We start from the raw sequence: 11,000 nt of genomic DNA, 5'->3' as shown, positions 1-11,000 counted from the left end.
AGGAAGTTTCCCTTTATACTTTACTCTTTACTTTATTCTGTATGGAAATAGTGTACTGAATTGCTTAAACAACAGCGGCTCCGATAATGGTATGAGTTGAAGAAATTCACTGGCCATAGAAAATTTGAACCTCACGGGTCTAGATGACAGAAGTATACAACAGTTACAATGTATGATTAAGGAAAAAGGAATTTGCATTAATTTGACAAGAGAGCTTGAGGGAACCACATTATATATTTTAACCCTTGAGTAAAACAAAGACAGTTGACAGAACTGTCAGAAGAATGTATCAAGTTGCCCAACAGCCAGTAGTAAACATGGCGAGGGCCACACTCCTCAGAATGCAGTCAGGTCAAATTAAATAGAGGTTAGTTTGCAAACCCTGAAATTCACACTTGTAACTTGTACAATTCTTTAATTGAAACATACAACTACTAAAATTATACCACTGTTACTGATATGAGGTTTTGGGATTATTTTAAATTAGAATCTTGTAACCTGGATAGTAATACTGAAGAACTATTTAAGCAGAAGATCTTTGAAAAATTTTCAAATTATATATTAATGTGTTCTTTGTACGCCTATAAGGGGTGTTAGTAATCCACAGAAAGTGAATTCTACTTGCGGCACAAGACTCGTTCCAGAGTGACTGAGTTGTAGCTTTGCGGAAGACGCAGGTAAAGTTTCAGAAGGAGGGAAGAGCACAGTTCAGAGCTTCAACTGCATAATCGGGAATGACTTAGGATGGAGGGCGATTGCCCAAAAACATTGACATCAAGTAAAAACAAAGACAGTGTACTTTATTGATAGGAGTACTGATTCTCTAAGAAAGGCTATCAACAAAACAAAGACATAACATTGGCTTACTGCTGTTCTGTCCACACCTTTTCCCAGCCCCAAATCAGCTCCAAACCTCTGATTCACCATGCATAGCCTCAGCGATTAATACCAAAGTGAGGAAAGTCCTCAAGATTCAATGCCACCTCTACAGAACAGATCTCTGCCCTCCACTGACCTCTCTAGAGTAAACCACAGCCAAGACATAGGGAACACTTGTCTCAACATTGAATCATGAACATGTACATTTATTGGAACAAGAAGCTTCTGCATCTTTATCACTTCATCCAGGGATGTACAGCACTAGATTGTGAGCTTCAAACCTCACTCACTTTAGTAACGGCAGTGCAGAAAATAGCTCGTCCATTTCACAGCCGTCTTGCATCACAGTCCCTCGACTTGTACCTCTTCACAGAGCATTTGACCAGTAGCATTGACCGGTGTCTGTTCACACAGGATCTGACCAGTAGTCTAGTATTATGGTGGAAACCACTGCACACCATTCAGAGAAAGAGCCATGTCAGTGTCTGACCTGTATATGGACAGCAGTGGGGCAAACTGGGCATGCATTTTTATGGGTTCCTCAGCAGAGAAAGATGTTTATCCAGCAAAGATTCACGGAAATTCATCGCAGACGGCTAACTGCGGCTGATCCCATTCTCTCCTTGGATCATGCAGATGTGGTCTGTTGACCAAGCAAGCAGTGCTGGATACTCTCTTAAAACAAAGGGACTTGGAAGGGATTAGTCTGGGGAGGGCAGTCCAAGATGATTGTGATGAAAGACTGAGGTCCACATTATCAGCAGGTCTGCTATGATCACAGCAATAGCACCCAAGCATTGTTAGACCTTCCCAGTGGTGTCAGTAAGCAGTCAATCTCATGGCTCACCTCAATGCAGAACCTAAGTAATCATCGCTGACATGCTGGCGATTTGGAGGAACCCTTGGCGTCCCTTGACTCAGTACTTCCACAATCAGGTGGATGCTTTGATGAGTTAATCTTAGCTCTCTGCCAAGTGTGCAGAATCCCACGCGTTTCATCTTTCTATTCACGCCTCCGAAGTATTTTCCCATCTGTAGAGCTGAAACACTTTAACTCATCTTCATTTGACAGGTAAGGTGTCCTTTAGTCACACTGTTACATGTGGCTTTAAGCACTTTGTTATGAATGTCACTTATCATGGATCACTGGCCATCCTAAAAAAATGTAAAGCTAATTATAGAAAAGAGTCATAGTTTACAATCCTAACCTCCTTCTTGAAATGCAAGGTTTTTATATCCCAAGGATAGGCCTGGAGCATGAAGCTGGTGCAGCTTAAAACAGGCCTCATAACAAATAAGGCAACTTAATTTAGACACAATTTTGCTTTACAACCCATTGCATTTGCAATAATAATCAAATAGTCCAATATTTTAAAATAAAACAAATATCTTTTAGCTGTGACCAGGTTTAGCTGGGACCTCAGACAAAGAATGTTTTGCTGATTTTGTGGGAAGGCACCTTCTGTCTTTCACTCCACCTGGGATTCACCTCAATCTTCCCTCTGTGCACGGCAGTAGGACGAATATCCATCGTATCACTACTCCAACGTGGCCTCCTGTGCAGTGTGCTAGTATCTTTCTTTTGTCTCCAGAGACCTAGGGTCCATTTAATGCAGTGCACGTGCATCCTCCTAATTCCAATGGAGTTGAGAGACGCTTTGCTCTCACATTCCACTTAGCGCACTGTGCTAGGTCTCCCATCATTAGCCTCAGGTGCAGCGGGTACGTTCTGAGATGTCCTAACAACAAAGAAAAGAGAGTGAGGTTAGCAAGTATAAGGACACTTTGGAAACCTTGCAAATACATTGATAAGCCCCAACTGTATTGTAATACTAAAAGGTAGGATCTAATATTATTAAGAATTTTTTAATGATGCAAAATGGTAGAAGCATATATAAAATGTAAAAGAAGCTGCAGACCTCCACATTCCCACCATCTAATCATTGATCCCTAAGTCTTCATTCATTGCTACAGTTTTTCAAACAGGTTCTCTAGCTGTTGGCAGTTTATTTCATTTTTTAATTTTGCCTTTTTTTTCCCTTGTTCTTTAATTTCCTGTGATATACTTGATAAAGTTCTGATAGGTAGTTGGTATACAATGTTCTATTCACAGTCAATTCCTAAACTTTTTTCATCAGATGGAGCCAATAAAAGTGAACACTTTGAAATAAATACCTTGTGTAGGTCGGCTATTGATTGGGAAATGCAGTGCAAAAGGTGTGTCTGTGATGAACACAACATTAATTGACTCCTGTAGGATATTTATGTTAATTATTCGCTAAGACCTAATACCCAAGCGGGGCTGTGGGAGAACATATTGCAAGGGTTGTAATTACTGCATGATACCACTCCGGAAGGATAGGCGATAACAGGCCTTAAGGGTGCACGTGTGGTGCAGCGGCCAGGGCAAATGACTCTGTAACCCTGAGGCTCACGGTTCGATTCCCAGTGCAAGCGGCAGGTTAGCCCAGCACCTTGCGACTTTGGGCAAGAGCTCGCTTAATCTTCTCTACGGCCCCCAGCGCCTTGACACCTTCGGGTAATTGTTCGCGCTTTACAAATACTGGACATTACATGCATGGGATGTGCATCCAAGTTCATCAACGAAGACCCTGACTGCGCTTCCGGCGGCCCGGAGGGTCCCTGCTTTAGACCCTGTCACATGACCACTCATTAGCACTGGACGCCCATGGGAAGAGAGAGGGTGAGGGGCTACACACCCCAAAATACAGCAGAAATAGGTGCAAAATGAGACCAGGGAGGAACACCACAAGGAAGAGAGAGGAGGAAAAGAATGAAGACATACATAAAGGGTGACTCTACTGTTGAGATCTTAAGTTGACGTTGTTTAATAAAGACTGTTTATGATATACTGAACGATTTACTTCTGCCAATATCCTATGATGGTCATGAATGTAAGCTCTGAACTACATTTTGCTATGATGTACCACATGGTGTCTTGTAGTGTGACAACATCTAAGAAAAATGGTTTACAGAAAAAGAAGTATTCATTAAGACTTAGATAGTCCCATTTCTGGGATATCAATTTTCTTTTTTTGTTTTTATTTTTGTAGTGATCAGACGATCACACATGTTTTTGAGAAATTGCTTTCCTAAAATTTGTTATGACCTAATGTGTCTATTTTCATGTCACCACGATCGCTAAAAAGTCTTCCAGGTCAATATTTCATCCATTTTTATTAGTATTATGTGGATATGCATTGCCAAATATCTTTGTGATTAAAGGACTACGGAACCTTCTTCACATTATTTTCAGTTATGATGCGGGCCTGTTGGGAGAGGGCTATGATTGTCAACGTGCCTTCATGGAAGAAAAAATAAAGGTATGTGAAAGTGACAATCAAATTTTTTTAAAATACTTTATTTATTCAAGTTTTCATGAAAATTGAACTGATGAAGCCATCAGTGCAGCAAAACAGCATATGTCATGGTAATAAAAGGAATTGTCAAATCATAAACAATCATATAGTACACTCAGAAATCATTGGAGGTATGACAATAGTGCAGCGGTTCAGACACAATAGTACATAGCATAACAACCCAACGTACAATGATCATATGGAGGTACAGAGGAATACACATTCAGGGTAATGTAACATAATTTATAGAACTCCTTGGATAGATAGAGCATACGGATAGCACGGCCATCAATCAGGATCTCACTTTGACAAGTAGTAGAACAGGGGATCCCAAAAATCATGGGGCAAGCAGTCGGTGGCAGTGTTGTGGCATAAGTTCCAGACCAGTCCTCACACAACGACACGTCCTTCAACCGATCATAAATTTTCGGGCCTGCCTGGCGCCCCAATGCAATGTCACCCTGCACCTTCCCAAAAGCAGAACCATGGCAGTAAATGTCAAAATATTTCTGCTACCTCTTTCACGTAACCCAACATAGCCATCATGAGAAAAAAGGGGGGGAAGGCATTTTCAGTCATACCAGTCAGGGCTGTAGTGACACGAGTCAAAAACAGTGCCATTGCCGGGCAGGACCACGCCAAGTGAAAGAAGTCCGTCCCAAGCGCCACCGTGCTTACACGTAGTATCTTCAGTGTGATAGTAACAAGTAGTATCTGTAGGTGACACATAGGCCCGCAATAGAATTTTGTACTGTATAAGGCGGTATCTACCATTAGGGGACACAACCTTGGTCTGTATACAACAATATTGCCACTTGTCGTCTTATTATGTTATAGGCAAACTCCCTCTCCAGTGCCACCTGGGCCTTGGGAGCTCCACAATCATAGTATCCATCGCTGCAGCATATAATCTTGTGATAAGCCTAAATGGCAGTGGGTTGGAGAGCAGTACCATCAGAACTGGCCACACGGGGATGCCTCCAAGAACGTAGAAAAAGGCCACTAACAGCACGTGAGGTCCCACCATATGCCAGAACATCCAACAGTGTAGCAGACGAGTCACCTAGATATTCGCGGTATGATTTAAACTTATGCTCTATAAACAAATCACCTATTGTTTTAATATGTTTTTTTTCAAGAGACAGTAGAAGCTCTGGGGCATGGTTAAACCGCGATCAACAGCAATATTTATTAGGTATTAGAGGTGAGTACGGTACAGAAACACCACATAGTGAGGATAGTCTATTCCAAACCCAAACAGTACATAAAGCAGTGTGGAGTTCCTGCTAAGGTCTTGGAATCGGCTCAAAAGGAGCTGCAGAAAGTGGAGTGGTAGAAAGCATGCCAACGTCTAAGATAACATTTGGGGCATGCCTGCTGTTATGAAACCAGTGATGAATAAATTGCATCAGTGCCCCTAAATTATACACTTCAAAGACAGGGGCTGCAAACTTGTCGTATGGGAGCTGTAGTATGTGCCATCCAATTTGCGGTTGTCGACCTGCCCATGCTAGCTTGATCATAAGGGAGAGCAGTTGAGTAAAAAAGGCCTTGTTCAAGAGTATGGTAATGTTCTGAAAAAAATAAAGTAATTTAGGCAGGACAATCATTTTCATTAGAGCCACCCTGCCCACCAAGGAGAGTGGCAGCGCAATCCAACGATCTATGTGAAATTTCAGGGTTTCCATGTGGTGTCCATAGTTATCTCTAAAGATAACAGGGATATCTGTATGGTAAAGAATACCCAGATACCGAATTGGGTCTGTCTGCCATTGCAACGGGTATGATATGTCTAGACAAGTAGCAAAGTTAGTGGGAGGGACCATAATATATTTATTCCAATTGATCTGAAGACCAGACCAGAGACCTAAGTCCACTATTTTCTCAATAATAGGAACTAGGTTAACAGCTGGATTTTTAACCACTAGCATGGTATTGTCTGCATACATGGATAGTAGAGTATATCAGAATCCCAAATTCACTCCTCGCTGACAGTGGTACTCATGCAGAGCACATGCCATAGGCTCCACAGTCAAAGCAAAAAGAAGTGATGGGGGGCATCCCTGCCGTGTACCTCACCCGATCATGAATGACTTGGAGAGCCCAGTTTAAACTTAATCTGGCAGATGGAGCGGCGTACAGGATCTGAACCCATTTGACAAATGCTCTTCCTAGTCTTGGTCTAAACAACACCGTGAGTAAAAAAGAGGCCACTTAATGGTGTTGAACACCTTAGCTGCATCCAAATCGTGACAACAGTGGGCGTGCTAGGGTCTAGTTGGTGCGTGAGGGCAGAGTGAGCGGGGATTATCGGCTGAGGACCGGACTGGAATACATCCAGACTGGCCAGGTCTAATCAGTCGCAGGATCAATGGTAACAGTCTACTAGCTTGGCCATGATTTTACTGCTGACGTTAATAAGGGATAGGGGATATCACGGTTCACATGTAGATGGGGGCTTGTCAGGCTTAAGAAGCATAATTATGATGGACTCCCACATCCTCAAAGGCAGCTGACCTGACTGAAATTCATCCTCATAAATAGTTAAGAGAATGGGTGTCATTTCTTCAGCATATACTTCACAAAACTCAACGGGAAGGCCGTCACTACGCGGATCCTTCCCATTATTTAATTGATGTATGATACACTTAATCTCTGTCTTGGTAGCAGGTTGATACAGCAGCTAATGCGCCACCTGATCCAGCCATGCTAGGGCCATTTTATCTAGGCAAGCTGATATGTCACTGGGATCCGCCGTTGACTGTGGGGTGTACAGACATTAATAGAAAGTGACAAACTCACTCATTATATCCTTAGGAGCATATTGGATGTATCGAGACCATAGACATGGTTGGCAGCCCACTTAGGCTTAATCAACAGGGCTAAAGTGTGTCCCGGCCTGTCAACCTCCCCGTATCTGTGTGACACATACAGACTGTTGCATGCAGCCATGTCACGTGAATGCCGCCGCATTTTGCCCAGGCTGAATCTCAGCAACAGAGCTGTGGTATATGAATGCTGCAGCTGACACCCGAGGGTCGGGTCTTATGACCAACACTCCTGACCTGATGAAAACATGCTTAGAGCTGCAGTCACACAATCTAAAGCATCGTGTGTTACACATTGCTTGCTCAATAATGAGGGCTTGGCAGTGCTCTCGTCCCATTGTTGTCTGTTTGAGTCCATCTGGGTGGTGCAAGGAGGCACTATAAGTGCGTGACTTCGCATTTTAGTGTGGTGATGCAGACCACCACACTAAAATGCGTTAGTCTAACGCCTGATGTGTTGTACTTGGCAGAGCTGGTGGTAGGGGGTTGACGGACAAGCAGGGACCACCCATAAGCAATACAGGAGCAAATGTTGCCTCAGTGCACAATGCACATTCTGTGCACCCAAGTCCGAAGTACACAGTATACTGGTAGACCATGACTAGGCAGCAGACATGCCCAGCAGCTGTCAGGCACTGCTGGCCGTCATCAGCACATCCAGCGTCCACTGTACCCCCAGCTCCTGATTCTGACCGTTCTGACACGGGGGTTTGAGGAGCAGTCCAACGTAGTGAGGTCTGCCTTGATTTATTGATCTCTTCAGCTGCGGAGATTGCGCTCCTTCCTAGGTGCGCTTCTGTGGGGGGCGGCCACCATTGAGGCCTACACGTCTCCTGAGTGGGAGAGAGGAAAAGCGGTGAGTCTTGTGCACGTTCTTGTGCACGGGCTCTTATGCCCAAAGACCGGCCGCTTTGTCCCCAGACATGCCGGACCTTTGTGCATTGTGCGAGGCTCAGGCGAGAGGGTGGGGCCCTTGGGCTGAGGAGAGCGTCTGTCGCTCGCTCTGCTGGGGCTGAGGAGAGCGTCAGTCGCTCGCTCTGCTGGGGCCTCCAATGAGGTCTTTCCTGCTCGGGGCCTAGGGCCGAACGAGGCTGACGCCCCGGCTGAGTTAGTAAAGGAAGGGCGGGAGGCGGGGGAAGGCGGGAAGGGGGAAGAGGGATGTGGAGGGACAGAAGCCTTTCGGGGGACAGGGGGTGGGGGATCTGCCTAAAAAACATGGGCCCAGGGACTCTCTGGGATACGAGGAGGTGGGAGGCCAGGGCAGTTTTGGTGTTTCGGAGGTGGAGGGGGTATTCCCGAGTTGGGTTAGGCAGGATGAGGGCCTGAGGGATTTAGGAGGGGAACTAGGTTTTCGGAGTGGAGCAGGGAGGAAGATAGAGGGAGTTTGGCAAGGCCAGGTCTTAAATTAATTTGGGGGGGGAGGAGGGGATTCCCGGGGATTGATAGACGGCTGGGGGTCGCAATGCCTGGGAAGAGCTAGATATTTTCACCCCATGGAATGAGGAGGTGAGGGGCCTTAGTAGATTAAGTGACTGCTTATCTTGCACAGGGGGTCAGCTGGTTTGGAGGGCAAAGGTTTAAATTTGAAAAGAGGGGATAGGGGGTAATGATGGGGGCAGCAGAAAGCTTGATGGGGGGGCTCGTGGGACAGGTCTTGACCAGGAACGGCCAGGGTTAGATACGGCTGGGTTGGAATGGAGTGAGGGGAGGCGGGGGTTGAGTGACAGGGAAGTAGGTGATTTGTTTAAGGTTGGGCATCAGTGGGCAGAGAAGACTTTGGGCTTAAATAGGAAAAGGAGAAGGGAGACATGGGATGAGTATCAGAGCCCCGGCACACCGGACCAATCATTTATATTGAAGGGCGAGGACTCACGTCCAGGTGCCGACTTGCAGAGCTGGGTGCGGCTTACTGGCATCGAGGAGAAGGGAGGGTGGAGCCTTGTGCGGCGTACCTGTTACCATCTGGGGATCCAGGCGCGGCCAGCACATGTAGGCCCTGAGTGGTCTCGCTGACCCCAATACCTGACGGACCTCGGCGGTCTGCAGGACAGAAAATCAGCAGGAGAATGCAGTCAAAGGACTCAGCGGTGTACCCGAGGGTGCAGTCAGCGCCCCTGGAGGCGCTGAGTTATGGGCCCATGAGGTGCCACCATGTGGGGTCTCGCGAAGGCGCGGAATTACATTTCGATTACAAAAACCTTGAGAAAGGCAAGCTGAGAGATGATTTAGATGGAGTGGGGGGGATAAGAGTAATGTCTCTCGGGGTTTTTTTCAGGTTTCCATAAGGGAGTCAGAACCTACGGCAAGGCCAACCAAGTCGGGATCGACCACGGGGGCACTGGCAAGGCGGACTGCAGCAACACGGGCACCCTCCTTAGAGCTAGGTAAAACATATGGAAAGAGGGAGGGGTCGGTAATGGTCTCCTTGGGGACGGGAGGAGAGGGGATTTCAGGGGGGGTAAGAGGGTAGTATGTTTTAGACATTGTGGTGAGTCCAGAGGAGGAAGGTAAGAAGGATCTGGCCAAGCCAGTGATTAGGTAAGGCATGGAGAAATCTGAGATATGGGAAGAAACCAGCAGAGATAATAAAGATAAGATTGAAAGTAAAGAGTGGTAGATTAAGAGACTCGCTTATATGGGAGTGACTAAGCTATTGGGGACACATTTGATGCTGGCGACTAAAGAGCGCATATGGAAAGGTGAATATGTGGGAATGCTGAAATTATTGCAGAGGGAAGTGTGCGCAAAAGAAGGGTCTAAAGAAGAGGAATACGACCTGGCTAAGCGGCCAAGGGTTCCTCTGACCATAGAAAACTGGACAGAAGCTTTCCTGATTTATGCTAGTGTTTACTGTGAGAAATTCCTGGAACGCTGTGTAGCACTATTCAAGTATATGGATGTCATTCACAAAGCGCAGATTACAAGGGGGGTTATGCATGAGCACAATACTATGAGGAATTCCAGGCCCGTATGGTCTGGGATACCGAGACAAAATGGGAGGGGGACTTGACAAGGATTTATGGCAGCGTACGATTGGGGCTTTCAGAGCGGGTAAGACTATTTTTACAGTCAGTGGACCCCCAATTGTCTACCGGGCCTTTCAGTGGTTAGCCCACCCGGGGAGGCCTGGGTAATTCCTGAAGGGGACAGGCTTTATTGAAAGCCCAGCAGGGGGCATGCTGGGCTTTCAATAAAGGGCTGTGCACGCATGAATTTTGCAGATCTCGCCATGAGTGCTCAAAATTCGGGGGGAAACATCCCATGGTCAACTGTTTTGGGGTAGGGGCGGATTCAGCAATGGGTGCAGCATTGGCAGTGGGGGGGCAACACAGGGGGACAGCAGCATTTTTCAGGGTCAAGGGGAGCTAAGGGTTTTCAGGGGTCAGGGCCAAAAGGCTCATGCGCCAGTTCAGGCAGACAAATTGGAGGCAGCCTGACAGAGTTATGACGACCAGAAGGCTGCAGAAGTACTAAGGGAAGGGTTAAAAGTGGGGTTTTTGTTTGGGTTATGCAGGGCCTAGACACAGGCATTGGTCAGAAAATTTGAAGTCAGCAAAAGAATATTCACAGGTTGTGCAAGAGAATTTAGACAAAGCGGTGAGGAAATGGAGAATGGCGGGCCCTTTCCCAGATTGGCCTCTGGACAACTTGATTATGTCACCAATTGGGGTGGTGCCCACGAAAGAACCTGGACAATTAATGCTTATCCAGCATTTATCGTGGCCAGAAGGGTGCTCGGTGAATGATTTAATCGATGAAAAGAAAGCTACTGTTTCTTATTTGTCAGTTGACGTGGCCATGGCACTGGTAGGGACGGCGGGCGCAACGGCGGAAATGGCAAAATGCAACATAAAAACGGCTTTCCGTTTGCTTCCAGTCCATCCAGAAGATTGGGATCTACTGGGTATCTATT

The 11,000-nt window shown here is 46.1% G+C and overlaps 1 protein-coding gene across 2 annotated transcripts in view; it reads right to left on the bottom strand.

The window, feature by feature from the left end:
* Positions 1-781: 781 nt before the first annotated feature.
* The window catches only part of LOC144822137 (ICOS ligand-like), a 288,880-nt gene continuing 278,661 nt past the window's right edge, over positions 782-11,000 (bottom strand). For both annotated transcript variants that reach the window (XM_078679282.1, XM_078679283.1), the window contains one exon: positions 782-2,618. In XM_078679282.1, the coding sequence (XP_078535408.1) occupies positions 2,555-2,618 (64 nt within the window). In that variant the 3' untranslated portion in view covers positions 782-2,554. The remainder of the gene's footprint in view (positions 2,619-11,000) is intronic.

Source organism: Lissotriton helveticus, chromosome 3_1, assembly GCF_964261635.1.
Source record: "Lissotriton helveticus chromosome 3_1, aLisHel1.1, whole genome shotgun sequence".
Lineage (NCBI taxonomy): Eukaryota > Metazoa > Chordata > Amphibia > Caudata > Salamandridae > Lissotriton > Lissotriton helveticus.
The sequence above is the reverse complement of the archived record's forward strand: the minus strand, read 5'-3'. Positions and strand labels throughout refer to the sequence as shown.